The sequence below is a fragment of the Penicillium solitum genome (assembly GCF_028829755.1).
Source record: "Penicillium solitum strain IBT 25940 chromosome Unknown utg000008l_segment0_segment0, whole genome shotgun sequence".
In the NCBI taxonomy this organism is placed as follows: Eukaryota; Fungi; Ascomycota; class Eurotiomycetes; order Eurotiales; family Aspergillaceae; genus Penicillium; species Penicillium solitum.
In genome coordinates this window covers 3,525,427-3,544,877 of record NW_027072127.1, presented here as the reverse complement: position 1 = coordinate 3,544,877, position 19,451 = coordinate 3,525,427, and the positions used below count along the sequence as shown (strand labels likewise).

The following is a 19,451-nucleotide window of genomic DNA, read 5'->3' as shown; positions in this document are numbered from 1 at the left end:
CCCAATGGGGGCAAAGAAAAGAAGTAGCCAGCACGCTCAGATGAACAATCAGCAAGAATGGTAAGAAAAATCGAAGCCGGTAGCTCGTAGACCGGTAGAGACAAGATAGTTGGCGCTCATGTACATGCAAGGAAAGGCGGCCTGTGTATCGAAGGACACGACAGGGAAAGTTGAGATAACGACAGTGGAGTTTTCAGAATGAATGTGAGGAGGAATAAATATCAACAGCAAGGGAACAGCTCTGCTTGTTCCCATAACTCCAGGATAGCACCCTGATAAATGGTTGAGAATAAAACAAGTTGTAAAAACAAGGAAATAGATTTTGTGTGGTGTTGGGAAAGGACCTCGTCTCAGGAGACAAGTGTAGAAAGGATAGGGAAGAGGTTGGTTGGTTTTATGTGCAAGGAGGGACAACACTGCCGGTCATCACAATTCAGACTTGGCTGGTTCTTCAGCTTCCCATTGGGCTTTGCGTTTGCCCATCATCTCTTCAAGGACGTCGAGACGTTGGCGGGTGGTACGGAGGGCATGGTCCATCTCACGGTCAGAGATCTTCTCTTCGCGAAGCCGTGCAGCGAGCTCACGCTCATCACTTGTACTGACTCCAGATGACCTGCGACTTGGGTGTGGCTCGGGCGATCGGTAAACGTTCGGAAAGACCATTCCGTCCATACCAACTCGATCTTCAAGCCAGTTCCAGAGCTCGGTCTCTTCACGTCGCCACATCTCCTCGTATGCAGCCAGTCTCTGGGGCAAACTGTGACCGGGACAGCCGACTTCATGCGAAAGCATGGATGGGGATGACGAGGATCGGAAGAACGCCATGTAGAATAAGATTCCGATAATTAGGATAGCGACGTTGCTACTCCATAGCGGGCTGAGAATGCTGGTAAATGGCTCTAGGAGGGGGCGGACTGGTTCGAATAGTCCCCATGATTCTCCCTTTCCGGCGGTGGGATCTACAGTAACCTTCATCGAAGCAGCTGCGATTGACTCCCGCCCTGCGCCGTCGCCCTTCTTGCGCTTTCCTTTGCCTCGTCCGGCGCCAGTGGCACGCCCGCGGGGAGCAACTCCAACTTGCAGGGCTTTGACAAGCTCATTGCCAAAGGTCGTTTGCCCGTCAATTGCGCCTTTCTCAATAGGGCCCTTCAGCCAACTCTTGCCTGACCATTCAATAGTACAGGTCATGAGGAAGCGAGTTTGGTTGCCAGGAGCCCATGTAAAGAGGTACTTGGTCATGGTAGCAAAAACGTTGCCACTGGGCACATCAGGTGTTTGGGTGCTCAGAGTGACAAGAACGGCCTTTTCAAGGTCTAATAAATCCATGGTCTCGGTACTGATACATTTCGTCTGCTTCGGACCAATTGGAGCATTGAGAGGTTTGATGTATGAGTACTTCCTAGTTGGGGATTCGGTCGTTAAACCCTTCGCTGTTCCCTCAAACTGTAGCTCTCCACATTTTTGATTGTCGGCAAGGAACTTGGTCATAAACTCGCCGGATGCTGGGCCAAAAACCAAAGAGAAGACCTTGCCGAGCGGTGCGGGAATTATTTCATCTTTGATGAGTTTTTCGTACTGTCCGTTAGCGTCGACGTATTCGGTGGGTGCATGTGTAGCCGGGCCTGGGAAATCAGCAGGCGCATCCTTGGAAGTGCCTTTGTCGCCGTTCTTTTTATCGCCATTCCCATTCGTGCCGGCCGCTGGCACAGCTGCATTCGCGGATAGACTGGACGCCTTGCGGCTTAATCCCTTTCGCACTGGCAATGATGATGCACTGGCGTTGGCACTGTCGCCGGCCTCGAAGAAGCTATCGGCATGGTCTCCTTCCTCGTCCTCATCGTATATTTCATCTTCGTCCGTGGCATCGCTCTCGGACTCGCTCCCCTCCTCCTCCTCCCCAACCTTTTCTGTCTTATCACCGGTTCCATTGGTCACACGGGTTCCGTTCACAGAGCTCTTGATGGTGGGGTGGTTGATCTTCCAAATGTTAACCATTAGGTCATATGTGGACTCGCGACTGAGCAAACTGCGGAAAGTATGACGGGCGTGGAGTGTCTGAATGGCAATAGCATTGGGGAACACCATGGCTGTGCTCTCCTTTTCTATAGCAACAACCTCATCGAAGCTGATCACTAGAGTCGTGACCCATCCCAGAATGTTACTAGAGAAACAGATGTGCCCTTCTGAGATGTATATGCGGCCGGCAAGAATGATCTCACGTTGCAAAGCACAGCTGTAATCCTCGATAAGATAATCATCTTCAGGTACACTTCGGAACAGTTGGTGAAAGTCCCGATTTCGCTTTTTACTCGCGACCGCGAAGCCAGTCAACCGAGGTACACTAGAATTGACACCAGGAGCACCCAGTGCAATGGCATTGATGCCAATCGCTCCGATTGTCGAGTTTGTGGCCCCAGACGAGCCCCGATGGCGCCGGGCAAGTCTACTGCGCACACTACCCGTGCGTCTAAGGCCGCCGCTCAGGTCACCGTCAATGACACTACCACTGGGGGGAGTTTGATCACCCATAATCGGGCCATCTTTCGGAAGTGAGGTGGTAGACTGAATCTCCAGGGCCTCTTCTGTGGGGCCCGCCAATGAAGCATCCGAGGGCCTCGCGTATGCTACTTGGACAGCGCGCGCTGCGCGTTTATCTTCAAGTTTGGCAGCTTCCTCATCTCGCCGGGAAACAGCTGTGTTTTTGCGCTTGTCAGTTGGGTTCCCTGGTTTTGTAATCACCACGCCGTCGGCAGTCGTGATTGACTCACCGGGTCGTGCGTCGATGTCCAGATGACTGAAGTTCAGATCGCCTGCCCCAAGAGTCTCTACGGCAGATGGCCTCCCTTCCGCAATTTTGCTGCCATTGTCTGATGTTCTTTCGCCGTCCTCCGAAGTGGATTCATTGACAGACTTATCAGCATCAGCAGGAACAGGTTGGGAAATTGGACGATTTTTCTGTTGTGCGTTAATAGTGTTGCTGAAGGAAGTGGCAGCGTTTTGCGCCACTGAAAACACCGAGGAGAAGAAGCCGCTTTGCTGGGTTGAAGGCACATTCTTCGCCCCGGGAGTCTTTTCTTCAAGAGGCGTCAGTGCAGACACCGAGTTGGACAATTTGCTTGGGCCATGAGCTGCAGAAGCGGACCGCACCCGGCGGTGGGAGATCATGTTTCCAGAGGGGCTCACGGTAGTGACTCCGGAGGACGGAGAATTTTCAGATTGTAGAGACTCGGGTGAATCGGTAACATTGTTAGACAGGATTTGCGCACTGAGAGGGCGGTGCTCAGTCGGTGTTGGAGGGGTTACAGTTGTCGCTGGCGCAGGAATAGCGGTATGAGGTGGGGTGTTCGGCATGGGGCTCGCTTCAAGCGAACGGGGCTTGTCGTCAGTTAGATCAGTACGAATTGGCGCAGGTACAGGCGGGACATCGCCGGGGGCTGCCTGTGCTCGTTTCGATGATAGACTGCTCCGCCGGCTGGCTCCGAACAGACCCCTCCCGCTCTTGTTGCTCCCGGACTTAATTGAGGAATCCTCAGTGTCGTCATTGGCGCTTTTCTTGTCTGAGCTGAAAAAGCGTCTTCCAGGGGATGTACCGCGTTTCTTGCCATTTGCATCGGTAGGGACATCCAATGCCATACCCGATGTTGCGCGTCGGGACATTCTTTCGCCTGGGATTGATTCTGAGCCAGTGGCACTCAGACCGCTAACAGCCGATTCGGCATCGGCATGAGGGTCTTCCGTGTTTGTGGCATCTACCGATTTGGTCTTAATCAATGGTGAGGACGAGGTGTAGAATCCGGCATGGGAGCTATGCGAGGTGAGCGGCGGAGGCCTAAATGAAGCTCAGCTGATTAGGAGTAGTCCAAAATAATAAGGCCAGTTGCTCAACTTACCCGTCCGGCTCTTCATCATCGGTCAACAGACTATTGCCTTCGCCCTCCGGCGCAAAGCTCTCTCCGTTCGATGACGGGGCTGCGGAAGTCCCATCCCGAGACTGATTGGATCGGCTTTCATGTAGGTCATTTTCCAAAACCACCGAGGGCACCGGTGGCTCGTCGGATTGTTTTTGATTCTTCTTTTTATTCTCTTTCCGCCTCCGACGCGCCTCGAGTAGCTTTGAGAATCCACTAGGACCAGCCTTGGGATCTACTACTTCTCCGCCCTGGGTTTTCGGTCTCTCGAGGGTGGAATCATGGGATGAGCGACCATTGCTTTCAAGTGCACTTGATTCTGCAGATACTGTCCAGGAGAGGCGCGATCTATTTTCGCCTCTCAAGCTTGAAGACGAAGAGTCGGCCATAATTGAAGGAATGTAGAGGGAATGGGGATCGGGGGGTTGGTGCGGGCAGACCGGGCGACTCAAGGGAAAGTTGTCATGAGGTGTGTATGTTGAAGATTTTCTCTCTCTCTTCTTTTTGGGTAAGAGAAGTTCCGCACATCGACGGAGAGACAAAGTGAAAAGAGAGAGCGACGTGTTGAATTGTCCGAACATCCCCTGGAGCTCCGCAACTTAGTCACCCGCCAAGTTAAGACTGGGGTCTGAAACTTGAGACTGTTCTTTGCTGTTTTTTGACTGTTCAATTGCGATTGATTTTGATATTTCTGATTGATATCACTGGTAATATGTTGTCTGGTATCTTTTCTATTCTTGCTATTTCCCTAATCCCCTGGTTCCTCCAAGAACAAGGTGACAGTATAGCTATAAGCATCTAATGCTTCAGCTCCCGCTTCTCCACTGTTTAGAATGTGGATGTGACTTGACGTTTTTCGCTGCTTTCGGTCTATTTAGTTGCATATGTAGGATCTGATATATGTTCTAATAAGTCAATCTAAGAGAATTGGTTTTGCCTTCAAGGGGTTCTCTGATGTACAAAATGTACCTGGTGTGCATCACTCGTGCGACTGTCAAATCCCAACCCCCATTCACTTCGCATAACGTCACTTCTCCAACATTCCCCGGATAAATCCCAAAGGAATGCACCTCATCTTTCTCTCTGAACTCCTACAGGTGAATTTATTTTCGTCATGGAAGTAGCTCCTTTGGCTCTGGTAAGACCTCAACCCCCTCATTTTCCGCGATATTCTGACCACATCCAGGCCCACACTCATGCGCGGAACGCCGTGCTAGAGACTCGCAAGGCCAACCCAGTCGCTGCCAGCGAGGAGCATGATCTAGCTGCTGGTGAATTTGCAACCGCTGCGCAGAACAGCTCCGACCATGAGGTGAGTCTTGATTGAGTAGAAGATCTACCCCCCGCTCGGCTCTGAGCTAACGCGTCATAGGCGCTACGGACCCTACGTTTGCTCGAAACTCACCACAAGAAGCTCGCCGAGATCCTCCGATTCCAGCATGAACATCCAACCACACTCCCTGCCGAAACGGCATCTGCTACTACTACCTCATCCACATTAGTGACCCAGCAGACCGCAGCTGAGCTTGGGGGCACAAAGGGCGCAAGTGCGAACCAGGATGCACACCTACCACCAAGATTGGTGGGCAACACTCGTCTACCAAGTCGGGATAAATCCTCTATCGCTAGTAACCTAGCCTCCGCCCGAGGAATCCCGTCGCACCCCCGGCGTGGATCGCCAGTGTCACCAACACTTACATCGCAACATGTCGCAGCAAAGATGACCGAACCCCCACCGAGGGCTAAAGCCGGCGAAACAAGGCTACGTGACGGACCAGCGAAAAATCGACACAGTCGTGCTTCGGCACCTAGACAACCATGGTCTCCTCCGATACCCAGTTCCACTGAGGTGGTTTCCCAGCAAACCGTACCCCCCAGTGCAGCTGAATCCGGAGCCTCGAAAGATAAGCCTGCAACTGCCGATGAAGCATTCAACCGTTTCTACTCAGCTTTCGGGGGACTGGTATCTAAGGTGTCTGGGCCTTTGGCATTCGCAGGGATTCAAATGGGGTCTGCTGATCCAATCAGCGCTGAACAAAGCCGCAAGTCCTCAGCCGAGGTGAAACTGGACCGTGAGCATGCTGTCCTAGATCGCTCCATGACAGCGGGTGAACCGGACGTGAACAAACTCTTCTCTCGAGCCGCATTGCGGTCGATTCGGGACGGCTCTGGGGCAGGTCCCGGGAACCCAGCAGAGTCATTCTATGTCGTCCCAACCACGGGCGGGACTATGTCATACGCAGGAATCCTCACCAGAGCTGAAAGGCAAGCACGCAGGAACAGCCTCGAGGATGGTGATGACGACTTTGTGGATGCGCGAGAGACCCCTTCGTCTCCTGAAATGCGTCACAGTGCTAGCGGTTCGCGCATATGGGCGGGTCGACGCGGCGCACCCGATAAGCTTACCACCCCGCAGACACAGAAAACGATGGAAGAGATGCAGGTGGAGAATGAGACATTAAGGGGCTTGACCGATTCGCTTGCGACACGATTGCATATGTGGGAGGTGAGCGCGCAAAATTCGTCGATGGCGCTGCAACAATCAATCCGAATGATGCACCGCCAAAGCGGGGGGACGCCTGATTATTTCCAGCCTTCAACGGCCACTACCTCGCCTGTTGCTACGCTGACTGCGCCGCCGGCTGCGGCTGATACTGACGCTCGGATCAAAGAACTCGAGGAGCAGATCCAGCGTAGTGAGAAGAAACTTGAAACTGCTGCTCACGAGAATGACAAGCTCAAAAATGTTCTTGGGCGATATCGAGACCGCTGGGAGAAATTGAAAGAGGGTGCCAAAACTCGGAGAGCGGAGGGTCGCTCCGGGGACAGTCAGAGCAATCCACCTGCGAGTGGTGCTAGCAAGCCGTCGGAGATCTCGTCATCTCCAGATCCTGGTCGAGGTTCCTCTGCTGGTCAAGCAGCGGCTCGTGCTGCAGGTGACAGCCCGGCATAATTTCGCAACATCCATCCTCGGTCGTTGGAAGCAGCGTTCGGTCTTTCTAAGGCTTGCTCCCTTTTTTATGATATCCCCATGACACACACTATTTATGAAGTTTCGGATCCAATCAATTATCATCCATATTTATTTATTTTCTGAATAGTTTAGTAGCTACTAGACTTCTTTATCTAATTCTAGCCAACTGGAATTATCCGAAGGAATATATGAAGTTAAATAGATGAAAAGATGATTAGTATACAGTATGCATGTCTCCAAAGCTGTCTAGTCGTCGGCAAGATAGCCTCCGGATACAAATAGGAGAAGATATAGAAGAATTCGACTGGATAGCTGAAAATTCTCCAGTCTTTAATTTTTCAAATATATACAACCAGTGATCTAACATACCAAACAACACACACATCAGACTATGTACTAAGAACTAATTTCCTTCCAACATAAACCTCTCAGCAATCACTGAACAATAAACGTCGCATTACCACGAATATCCTCAGAGCTGCTCCCAACAAGGACAGTGAACCGACCAGGCTCAACAACATACTTCATCCGGGTATTCCAGAGACCAATATCCTCAACCTTAATCGGAATCTTGACAGTCGTAGTCTTTCCAGCAGGAATAACCACCTTCTTGAATCCCTTGAGCTGGCGATTAGGAACAACAACAGAAGCAATATCATCCTTGATATACACCTGCACAACCTCCGTACCCTCACGAGTAGCATGGGTATTCGTCACATCAACACTGACAGTGACAGTCTTCTCAGAAGCAGAGATCTTGCTCTTATCGAGCTTAACAGTTCCATACTTGAAGGTCGAATAACTCTTTCCATAGCCGAAGGGGTACCACGGCGAGGCATCACCGAGAACATATGACTGGCCGAAGACGAGAGTTCCATTCTCATACTTGTGGCCTGCGTTGCCCATGGCGCGTCCGGAGTTGAGGTAGTCGTAGAAAATGGGGAGATCGCCCACGTATCGGGGGAAACTGACAGATAGCTTACCGGAGGGGTTGTAGTCGCCGAAAAGGACGTCGGCGAGGGCGTTGCCGCCCTCCTCGGATGGGTAAAACTGTTGCACGAGGGCAGCGGTTGAGTTTGCGATCCAGGTGTCTGTAATCGGTTTGCCGCTTGATAGGACGACGATTGTTGGTACGCCGGTGTCGGCAATGGCTTTGATAAGAGGTCCTTGGGCGCCGACGAGGGATAGATCGTCTGTATCGATGTGTTCGCCAGTTCTTTGTGTTTGTCAGTAACTGACACTTGTTTGGTATATCTTGATATAAGTTTGGTTTACTCACGTTGCATTCACTCCGGACCAGATTTCCTTCTGATCGCGAGACCAGGTTCCGACAACGACGACAGCCACGTCGGACTTCTTTGCGGCTTCGATTGCCTCATCAAAGCCTGACTGGTCATTGCTCCAGCGCTCGCATCCTTGGGCATAATTGACTTGGGCATTGTCGCCAACTGCGGCCTTGATACCATCGAGGGGAGTCACACCCCGGTACTGGCTCTTGTAGACAACGTAGTCACCGTACTATAAGCGTCGTTAGTATATATCCCAACTAAAAAGCAAATAAGAGTATTGAATTTACGTTCATGTAACCATGAGCCATGGGTCCGATGACGGCAATGTTACTCGACTTCTTCAGAGGCAGAATGTCTTCGTGGTTCTCAAGCAGAATGATAGACTCCTTATCCAAGTCTCTTGCGATCTTCACAGCCTCGGGGCTGTTGATGAGCTTATGCCACTCGTTCTGAGGCGCAGCAGGGTATGGGTTCTCAAAGAGGCCCATTTCGAACTTGGCCCGAAGCAACCTAGAGACAGCAGTGTCCACGACCTTAATATCGAGTTTGCCGGCCTTGACAAGCTCGGGGATCTTCTGGAAGTTGCTATTCGGTAGTCAGCATCTGTATCTGTATCGTGCGGATTTCAATGAAGCTTACAATGAACCGCCTCCCATCTCAACATCAGTTCCAGCGTTCAGCAGCTGCGTGGTAACCGCTTCCATGTCGATAGGATCGCTCTCGCAAAGGTGGAAGTAGGCGCACAATCTGTCGCTTCCACCGGCGTCGGTCATAACGAAGTAATCATATCCCCATTCCTCTCTCAGGATCTCAGTGAGAGTGTGGTAGTCAGAGACTGCGGGAATTCCATCATATCTAGAAATCGATGTTAAAATCGTAACATCAGACAAAAAGGACCAGGTTGGACTTACGAGTGATACGCGGCCATGATAGACCAAGCACCGGCATCGATGATAGCTCGCTTGAAAGGAGGAAGCCAGCTATGCAATGGTTAGTCAACTATTTAGCCTCCAAACTTGAGGGTGACATACGTTGTGCGCAACTCTCTTTCACCACCGTGAACTGGGCCAGTATTTAGTCCCTGCTCGGGGGCGCTGAAGCCCGCAAAGTGCTTGACCATAGCGGACACATTCTTGCCCTGTACACCCTTGACATAGCTATAGCCGATTTCGCCGGAAAGGAAAGGGTCCTCGGAGAAGGTTTCTTCGACCTTTTGTCTTGTCGTTAGCTTCGTTGCGCTGAATACTGTACTAGATAGATGGGACTCACCCGACCAAATCGAGGCTCACGAGCGAGATCAACAACAGGGGCGAAGAGCTGATTAACACCAAGTGCTAAGGCTTCTTGTGCGGTGATTTCCGCCATTTTTTGGACAAGCTGTACAATGCTGTGTTAGAACTCAACACCAGTATGTATGACAGTACATTTGTAATTGCCACTTACATCTGTGTTCCACGAGGATCCATAGGCAATGGGTGAGTTGAAGATAGTGGCATTGCCAATCAAGAATCCGTGGATACCTGGTGCAAGAAATATCATGAGTCCGGGATCCAATATAGCTGGAGACTTTATGTTATTCTGTACATACCCTCAGACTGAACAATCGCAGGAATTCCCAGAGTGGTGTTGTGGAGGAGGTAGTCCTGGGCTCTCTTGACGTGCTCCGAGATCCAATCCCAAGGAACAGGGTATCCGACTGCAACCCATTAGTATTTGTGTTTCTGCGGACTGATGCAAAAGGATCCAACAGCTAAATAGAGGACTTCATACCATAGAACATGCCTGACCTCTCGGCCATTTGCTCTACCAGGCCGGTATAGTTGAACGCTCCTGTAGTTTCGTTCATCCATTTCCCCATATCACCTGCACAAGAATCAATCAACAATTAGAAATCCCCATGGCAGCGATTGAGATAAAACCATACCCTGAGTCAACTGAGACCTCTTATCCTCAATGGTCATCCGACTCAACAAGTCCTTCACTCTCTTTTCCACTGGAGCATGGGGATCCTTGTAGAGAGGGCTGGAGGTCGGTTTTCCCAAAGCTAGGGTAGCAAAGAGCTGCACGAGCAGCAGCCCATTGGAAAGTAGATTGGCCACCATTTCGAGAAGACAACCACTTATTTCCCAACCGGATTAGAATGAAGAAGAAAATCCTGGGGAAGCTCTTCATATAAGGTCATGCCGACCCGCAATTGAATCCCTTGCACTGTGGGGACAAGCCATTCAGGGTGCAGACAAGTCACATCATTGCATGTGAGGAAGCCACGAGGTCATACCATTTGGCGTACCATTTTGCATCGGAGATGAAGCCGAAAGCTCCAAACGGGATCAGGTTGGCCTCAACGGCTGCAGTAGTGCTCTGCTTGGCATCGTTAGAACCAAGCTAGCACTATCAGGAGACGGAGCAACCCCCCGTCTCCACATTGGCATGGCGTTTTCTGGGGTAGTATATAAATTAGCCGGATAAATGTCGGTCTAAAGTATAGGCTAAAGTAGTGTAAGAGTTATGGTCAGCCCTATTGCCACAACAAAATTCCTACTTGCACAAAGGCCTAAACCCCCTTGAGGATAATACCCCTTGGCACTGCATTTTCAATACAAGGGCCATTTTACTATGGTATCACCAGAGTAAAACCACCCCAGCCACATACTAATACATGTAGTACCTCTATGATCTGCTCTATGCTCAGCCCCATATTAATTCCCTGTAATGATACCTCTATTACTCCGTACATGCCTTTATATCGTAGATCAACTTAAACAAAAAGACCAAGATTAAATACGAAACCGTCTTGATATATCTCTATAATTTTTTTATCGTAGACTGCGTGACGCCGGTGTCTAACCTATCCACAGCCTAAAGAAACAGAGTCGTTGTCTTGGGTTTCGGAATATATATATCGTGTGTACACCATTAGGAATCTGAAATTTTAATGTGAACCTATTATAAAAAAAAAGTATAGGAGAGCGGCAATTCTATATAATTTAAGCATCGCAAGGGTCACGGGATGGCACAGAAAGAATATCGATTTAAAATCCAGTATACTAGTCTCACTGCATCCTGCCATGGTGAGGCCACAGCATCAGACATAGGCTGAGTAGTGTGTGATATATACGTGTTTTAGGAATGTTCTTTTTACATGTCTTTTTTGATGTCTTCTGTCGGCATGGTCGAAGTTTCATCTGATGCTTTCTTAGAAACACGCTTTGAAGGCCGAACTGTGCTTCTTGAATTCTTTTTTATCTTTTTAGATAGTTATGTATTTCATTTTACCAAGTACGACTACTCGAATTCTCAGGTTAGAAATAAAGTTTTATTGTCTAAAGAATAGACAATGACTTTCAATTACAACTTCATAACTATCTTCGTATGTATCGGACGTGGAGTTGACCAGTGGATGTCTCATTTCCATTACCACTTGGTCGGTCCAAAGGTCTGACCCTCAGGCAAGATAACTTGAACAGCACTACCTGTAGCATCCATGGTGGCGAGAGCCTTGGTGTTACCCCACCAGCTGGGGAAACTCGAATTGCTCAGACTGATAGCGAAGAGCATGACGATCAGACACAACGCAGTACCGACATCCAAGCCAGCGGAGATAACATAGTTGTACTCCATCCACCAACCACGCCAGCGGTTGCGAATGAACTTGTTGAACACGAAACCAACACTACCCCACATAAGATATGTGAGGGGAGTAGCGGGGGGAATCATGCCAGTACCGCTGAAAATCAGGGGAGCGTTCAAGAACTTGGCACCGCTCTTGGGCCATTTGCGAGCAACAACCCAGATAATGGCAGGCAGGGCGAATCCGGCGAGCCAGAACCACTGGAGGCTAGCGTACATCTGGCCAATGGAGAACATGCGCTTGGGACCGATGACACCCCAGATGATGGAGGCGTTGAAGAAGACGCGGCCGTTGGGGCAGGTGTAGTTGTTTGCTTGATGGGGGTCGCAAATATTGCTAATGCTACCGAACGCCCAGTTCAGCACTGCTACCTGCACGACTGAAGACCAGATGCAGGCAGCCATCTGTGCCCAGAAGGTGACACGAGGGGGGATCTTCATGTAGTGACCTGTAATCATGTTAGGATTGTAAAACATAAGGTGGAGGTCGTGGGATTCGAGGGGGTCTTACCGAGCTTCATATCTTGACAGAAATACAACGCCTGAGACATCGAGATATAACCGTATGTCTTAAACAGCATCATGGCCATGGGCTTACCAGGCTGGATGTAACCGACGATAAACTCAGTAATGACGTTAAGACCAAGCTGAATATTCGTGGTAGCCTGAATCATGCCGATGGGTAGGGTCCAGAACACGGCAATGAGGAGAGAGATGAAGAAGGCCCACCAGGAGAGATGTGTGGGATAGGAAAGAACGGCTGCCAATCCAATAACTGTCATGATAACAAGAACTATGACATACCACCAGATAGGCACGCTCTCATACTTGGCCATCAGGCGAGAGTGAATATCCTCGTGCTTAACGTTGACCTCGCGCATGCGGCGATAGATCTCCTTCCCGTGGAACAGGGCAACGTGGACAACAACAGCGGCCAGACCAGCAAAGGACAGACCGTAACACAGGGCGAATGTAGTGGACAGGAAAAGAGGGGAGTAGTTATTATACTTCGCCACGTCGAAGGTGTATTCGGAGGTCAGAATACGAGTGACATTGTAAACTGCGCCAGTGTTGTCGTAGCTGTTGGAGTCCGACATAGGCAGGAACTTTCCGTAGAAGATGTTGGAAAAGTGCAGTGCCGGGGTAATAATCCAGAACCAGGCGACCAGACCAATAAGGGTGTTGGCAATGGCAAACCAGGGGGACATCATAGGACTGGTCACGTAACCTGAGATAATGGACCAATCGAAAGAGATAGGGATCAGCGAGATACCGGTAGAACCGCCGAACAGTTGGTTGATAACGACGTGGTTTGGCTTGATCCAAGTGACAAATGCAAACACACTCAGGAAGGGAGCGATTAGACCCGGGAACCAATACCAGCAGAAGGCACCGGTCATGACATACATGAACAAGCGGTACCGGTTGACGGTCCAGCCGGCTGTCTTAGCGGGGTCTGGTTTGCTTAGACCACGATCGTGCATGGCTGTGAATAGAGTTGTGTTGACCAGGTTGGCGGGCCAGATCATAGCAGCGGGCTCCACTAGGAAGCGATGCAGTACTCCACCCAAGCCGAATCCCAATGTCTGGGTGGAGATGGTGACGAAGACCTCAAAGGGCCATCCGTATCGTTGTCCGTAGAAGCCTCGTTGCGCTGTAATGATATCGAGGGTATACGCAAAACCACCAGCAAAGGTTGCGTTGGCCATAATAGTGATGAGGGCATGTTCTTTCTTGGTGAAGGGCCCTGGGTTGAGCTCGCACTTTCTGCCGAAAAAGGTGAAGGTAAGGTTGGGGAGAGCACGAGCCCAGGCCAAGCCGAAAGGAAAGGCGACGACTTCGGCGATGTAAGACGTAATCGAGATGGTAGGGCTGTGCAGCGAGAATAGAGCGTTGAGGCCAGATCCGAGAGTCGCAAACAGGAGACCCAAGGTCCAGGCACGGATGGTGTTTCCAGTGCCTCCTTCATCGTAGTTCAGGACTGCAGCACGCACTTCGGGGTAAGGAGAGTCCTCGATCAGGTCCTCCACAGCGTGGGCCTTGAGGTCAGCATCTCCAGATGTGAGGGCATCATCCAATTCCTTCTCAATCTCGCTAGGAAGGTTGGGATCAAATTCATGTGCCTCTTTGAGGTCCTGCAGATCATCAATGGTGGCAGGGGGCATCTCTGCCACCGATACATCGGTAGACTTGCCCGACATGGTTGAAAATCAATGCATAGAATTTCGTAGCTACGAAGACGCGCGCCACCGGTAGATATAATAACTGGATGACTGCGGAGGTGTGCATAGCCTTATCAGGTCGCGTTAGATTGATGTTAGCCACAACCGGAGCTCCGTTTGGAAGTCCGACGGTGAAAGCACGGATTCCACCTACAGCCGCCGCTACGACTAGCTACATAGGGCATCCACGTATCATGGGCCGACGTCGCCCCCCTCCCCCAGAGGAAGTGAGCGGAGGAGATAACACATCCGTTGTACCACATATGTTGTAATAACCTTGGAACATTTCGAAAGAGACCTTATTACTAGTTAATACGTTACTAGTAATACGTTTTTTTTCTTCGATCTTCATTAAGCGATTGAATTTTAGACAAACTATATGCCGATCTCAAAAAAGAACCATCAACTACCGTTGAGGAACGACATTTGCCTGATATGTGGCAGGACTGGTTCACAGACCTTTATTTCTCCAATGGATTCACATAATCTTATCGTGTGTGGTAGCTTTCCCCGAGGTCCAAGCTTTCTCTGTAGTTAGTGTTGGTCTCCACCTCGGAGACAACAATATAATCAAGTTAGAACCCCGGTCTTCCAACAGAATCCCGGTTTCATGTCTTGGAATTACCACCTTAATGTTTGAATTTAGATACCCTTGAAATTTATCCTTGCAATTACTCCCGTAGAGTCATAAAAAACATGAAGTTCAAATATCCAAGAGAAACTGATATAAACAAGAAACACCAAGACAAGACCAAGAAAAGACCAAGAACCACCAAGCTTTTGTTCATTAAGAGTTGCCAAGATTTGAACTTCCTTGGAAATGTCCCGCTCACATGGCATTTTATCGGGGAAACTATAATCCACTAATCTCAATTAGGCAACTCCTTTCCAGGTGGCTTGACTATTTCGCTTGAATCCGCTTGAAATCGCTTGAACTCACTTGAACTCACTTGAAATCGCCCTATCACTTTACCCAACCTCGTTTCCCGGCATCCGAGCCCCGCTAAGGCCCCATAGGCTTTGCGCCCTTCACTGCAACGCAGTGGCGTTTGATGGAATTAGCATCAGCTGGAGAACCCAGTCGCCACCATGATAGGTGATTGGGGAACCTCTCAAATTCGTATATGTAGCCAAATTCGAGACATGCGATGTGTTCCGTTATCTCTCTTGCCACCCAAGAAACTGCATTGTTGTACGAAACCAGTTTGATAATTCAACTCGGCCTTTATCTGATTGGTCGAACACTGAGACCAAAGATACCTAGGTAGCCATCCGAAGATAGGTACTTACATATGTAGGTAGAGCCGAGGTCAGGAAACATGAGACTCGGGTATGCATTCGTAATGAACATAATAATTAGCATTATAATTAGCATTATAATTAACATTATAATTAACATTATAATATGGGGAAAGGTACATAAGGTGGGTTGGTGCATGGCATGGTATAATAGAGTTTTGGAAATAGAGGCTATTATCAACAACGTCGCATGTCCAGGTGCCATTTCGAAATCTGTCCTTGGTGTCTGTTTCCTCTAGGGGATCCTATCTGGTAGCAATAGCGGTCGCATGCTCGGACCTGTCGCATGCTCGGACCTGTCGCATGGTGTGTGCGATCAGTCGACATATTAGGCTTGATATACTCATCGAAGTCGTCATTGAAGTCGGCGATTTCATATGTGCACTAGGACTTGATGGAGTCTGGAAGCTCCGCTTGTTTTGATCACTAATATTTTTGACAGATTTCAGGGGGACTTAATGCCGTGAATTTCCATTGCCATTGCGAAAACTATGCGGGTGAGGAAGGTGAAAAGGACATAGCGGGGAAGCGAACAAAGAAAGACTCGCAAATAGAGAGAGAGGGGGGGGCTGGCTGAGATCGCTGGGTGGACCCGATCATAGAGCAGATCATGGATCATGGATCATGGAAGTACTATGTGGCTGGGGTGGTTCGAAAGCTGTGTTTTTGACTATGGTGATTACCATAATAAATGACACTTGTATTGAAAATGGAGTGCCACGAAGTACTACCCTTATTAGGCTTAGGCTACTGTGCCCCGTAGTAATAGTACTACCTATGGAGTAGAGCTCCTTAAGGAAAACATCTGTTCGGTTAAATTGACTTCAAAAGTGGAGGATGAACCTACAACATAAACATCTTGGGGTGGTGGTACGTGCTCTCAGTCTTGTCTACCTATGGGAGCTGCCCTTTTTATCCAGGGGGTGAGATCCTCCCGGAAACCGGGGGTGAAGAATGAGGCGTGGAAATGACCACTATAGATAAAATGAATGGAGAAGAGGCTTAAGGTAAGATTGGTGGCTAATAACGCTGAGAACTCTGTGGGTGAAGTACACAGCGTGAAAATAAAGAAATGGTACATCGATAAACTCTTAAAACATATACCTGCAGAATGCATTGCCAATTACAAGAAGATAATGATAAAGATCTACCAGAAAAAAGCGCCGGGTGGGGGAATGGAGGAAAAGAGGGGAAATGTATGTGCATCGGAGTTACGTAGTCTCGAGTGGATTATCGCCGAGCTTCTGTTTCGGTGTCAGGATCACCGGTGTTGTAGCTTGGCTCGGGCTGTGTCTCATTCTCTGGTGTTGGCGTTCCCGTCGCAGCAACACTGTCAGCGGGTTTGGTGTTCTGGGGTTTGCGGAGAGCACCACCCAGCCATGCAAGCCCACCACTCCACGAGTCACTTAGGCTGCGAAGACGGGTCACATCTTCGTTGGTGTGATGTGTGGGTATGGTATTTATTTCTGTCGGGACAGCTGACGTTGAACGGCCAACCTCTGCCGGTCTGTCTGCAAGGTTGGTGGCGGATTGGAGTCGAGCAGTTGCAAGTGAAAGCGCCGCATCACCATTTCCCTCGAGAGCTGGATCTGCAAAAGCGCCATCGATCTGACGCCGACGTCCCAATCTCCGCCTTGTCCGATCCTTGAGGGGACTGCCATCGCCACGTCGGATAGAATCGGCGACCACGGCAGTGAATCCACCGGAAAGTGTGGGAAGAAGAGGCCCAGGGGAGAAACGAGAGATGGAGTTGCGCAGAGCGCGCCGCGATGGTGTTTCAAGGGGAGTCTCGTCGCGAGTAGGGTGGTTGGCTTGATGTAAAAGCGTGGGGGTTGAAGCACGTCGGATCGTACCGGCGTTTCCATTGACCCCCGCTGCTTCCTCAAGACCTGGCGCAGGAGGGAACCGCAGGAGGACTGTTGAGGCTTGTGGTGTCTCGTCTTCCTGGTCGGGAGGCGTAACGGGGCGGATATCAGACTGCGGAGTTACGCCAGCCTGATCCTGGATATCTGCCCATGGGTTGGACATGCGAGATGGGGGTCGCAATGGTGAAGCGTAGTCAAACGACGGAGCAGACAGAGGTGATGCATCGATTAAAGATCCACGGGGCGAGGAGGGCGCGGCGGAAAGAATGCCTCTAGGAGTAGACTGATCATCATCAACTTCATCAGTGCCTCGGCTCAATATGGACCCTCTAGGGGACCGTGGAACGTCATATTGCGGTTCTCTGGAGACGCCTGATCTCTTCGGTAATTGATGCCCAGACGGAGATAAATCAATGCTGTCACGATACCTTTCGTCATTGAGTAAACCAATGGACCCCTCCTCGTCTTCAGATGAGAATGACGACTCGTCGTCGGCACGAACTCTGCCGCTCGTGATGAAGGAAACTCCGAGGAAAGTCAACAGACATCCGCCAACAAATTTGGTCGCGCGCTCAGCCGTTATGGATTCAAAATCACGGTAAAGGACTCCACTTCCGATGATAACAGCGAGAGTGAACAGAACAAACTGCGTTGGGATCACCTGCGTGGAATCGAAGCGTTGCAGAGCACGATTGATGTAACGGATTTGCATCAATGCACTAGAGACAAGGACGAAGACAAGCAAATAGGTGATAGGGAATGTGATAACATGCCATAAGGTGCCAGACAGAAGCGAAGAGACACCCTTCGTAGAAAGAGCCGTATATCCGCCTGTTTTATACGAGTCAGCAACAAGACCAAAAAGAAACAAGCCCCAAAACTAGGATTACTAGATATAAACTTACCAAATAGTGCAACGAGCCCGACATCGATCAGGATCGATCGCGAGCCATACTTGTGGCTTGCCCACATGAGACCTATAATCAACGATGTGGTCAATCCGAGATAGAGCTCGAATTCCCATCGCGTGATGTTCGCCCAAATTTCCTCAGGTCCAATTTGTTCTTCGGACGATTTAGCACTGAGAACGACAACGACAGCACCGGCAATAGAGACGAGCACGCCCCAGAGATCTCGCTTGCGGAACTGCTCCTTGAGCAAGCATGGCGCAATGATACAATTTGATATCAAAGCCACAACTCCCAATGGCGAGACGATCGAAGCCGGTGCAAAGCCGTAGGCCATGAAATTGCCCATTTCCCCCACAACCATAAGCACGATCCCAGCCCACCAGTATGGAGATTTGAGGTAGGATTTGCGGTTACCGTCAGCGCCATCCTTGCTTCCGGTGCTAGTGGCCCGCGAGCTTGAACTAGTGTTCCTCCCCTCCGTGTCAAGGCCATCTTCGTCGCGATAAGATTCGAAATCATTCTGGTCCGAGTCTCGGTATTGGGCCGGGGATCTTCCCCTTGACCCCACGCGTGTTCCATTGTTTCCATATTCCCCGCTGCGATTCTTGTTCTGTTCCCATTCCCTTGCGATCCGAATATGCGCGTAGCGTTGGATATTGAGAGCTAATGAGATCAAAACATTGCCGCATAAAGCCGTGATAATTCCAATCAGTGATGACCATTCATGCATGCCTCCCCCGTTATTCCCATCATGGTTATCGGGGTTTCCTGAGGTGGAATTTGATGGTGCGACAAAGAGATGGTGGATAGAAGATGCCGCGAATGTGGATGATCTCGACGGGGAGACGGCCGAAGAAATAAGACCAGGCAGCAGGTTTGCTACCAGCGACGACTGGGAGGATGCCATCCGTTCGTCTGAAATGATGCGATCCTAATCAGGTACTGTTTATCGTGCGCTTTGGCGGGGGAAGCTTTTTTTTTTATTGTCAAACACCCCTTACACACCCCAGCTCTTCGGCGGGTACGGCCGATCAGAACGAGCCCCCAGATTCCACGGTGAGCATTTGATCTCAAACTGCAAAAGACCGCATTCTGTTCCGGGTAATCCGACTTTCTCGCGCGAGGAATATCACGGATAAGGGTATTGAATACGAAAAGGTTTAGACGGCAAGTTTACAGAGCGGAGGCGCGCCTCGGGGTCCGCGGAGAGAAGTGATATGTCAGCACCAAACAAACTCCCGGGGGAGCCGATTCCAAAGCTTTCAAAGTGCCTTGGAGCCTACGCGGTAATTTAATGTGGCCCAACACAGACACGAATGGAAACAGCGCCAAAGACGACGCTTGCGCAAGGTC

The 19,451-nt window shown here is 50.0% G+C and overlaps 5 protein-coding genes across 5 annotated transcripts; 1 reads left to right on the top strand and 4 right to left on the bottom strand.

Moving 5' to 3' along the window:
- Nucleotides 1-426: 426 nt before the first annotated feature.
- Nucleotides 427-4,431, bottom strand: N7455_010641 (GRAM and VASt domain-containing protein; the record flags this gene model as incomplete). Its single annotated transcript, XM_040954813.2, has 2 exons — nucleotides 3,891-4,431; nucleotides 427-3,829 (listed from the first exon to the last, which is right to left on the bottom strand). The coding sequence occupies exons 1-2, from the start codon at nucleotides 4,295-4,297 to the stop codon at nucleotides 427-429; spliced, it is 3,810 nt and encodes a 1,269-aa protein (XP_040814631.2). The 5' UTR covers nucleotides 4,298-4,431.
- A 591-nt stretch (nucleotides 4,432-5,022) lies between these two features.
- N7455_010640 (uncharacterized protein) lies at nucleotides 5,023-6,861 on the top strand (the record flags this gene model as incomplete). Its single annotated transcript, XM_040954829.2, has 3 exons — nucleotides 5,023-5,046; nucleotides 5,095-5,220; nucleotides 5,281-6,861. The coding sequence occupies 3 exons, from the start codon at nucleotides 5,023-5,025 to the stop codon at nucleotides 6,859-6,861; spliced, it is 1,731 nt and encodes a 576-aa protein (XP_040814637.2).
- Nucleotides 6,862-7,317: 456 nt separating this feature from the next.
- Nucleotides 7,318-10,273, bottom strand: N7455_010639 (uncharacterized protein; the record flags this gene model as incomplete). The annotated part of the gene is made up of 11 exons (XM_040955005.2): nucleotides 7,318-8,098; nucleotides 8,162-8,400; nucleotides 8,459-8,756; nucleotides 8,811-9,026; nucleotides 9,083-9,151; nucleotides 9,203-9,381; nucleotides 9,441-9,548; nucleotides 9,615-9,691; nucleotides 9,760-9,867; nucleotides 9,942-10,034; nucleotides 10,096-10,273. The coding sequence occupies 11 exons, from the start codon at nucleotides 10,271-10,273 to the stop codon at nucleotides 7,318-7,320; spliced, it is 2,346 nt and encodes a 781-aa protein (XP_040814543.2).
- Nucleotides 10,274-11,585: 1,312 nt separating this feature from the next.
- N7455_010638 (uncharacterized protein) lies at nucleotides 11,586-14,002 on the bottom strand (the record flags this gene model as incomplete). The annotated part of the gene is made up of 2 exons (XM_040954860.2): nucleotides 11,586-12,250; nucleotides 12,313-14,002. The coding sequence occupies 2 exons, from the start codon at nucleotides 14,000-14,002 to the stop codon at nucleotides 11,586-11,588; spliced, it is 2,355 nt and encodes a 784-aa protein (XP_040814741.1).
- Nucleotides 14,003-16,552: 2,550 nt separating this feature from the next.
- On the bottom strand, nucleotides 16,553-19,005 carry N7455_010637 (DUF803 domain membrane protein; the record flags this gene model as incomplete). The annotated part of the gene is made up of 2 exons (XM_040955022.2): nucleotides 16,553-18,018; nucleotides 18,093-19,005. 2 exons carry the CDS (start codon nucleotides 19,003-19,005, stop codon nucleotides 16,553-16,555), a joined length of 2,379 nt encoding a protein of 792 aa, XP_040814560.2.
- Between the last annotated feature and the right edge of the window lie 446 nt (nucleotides 19,006-19,451).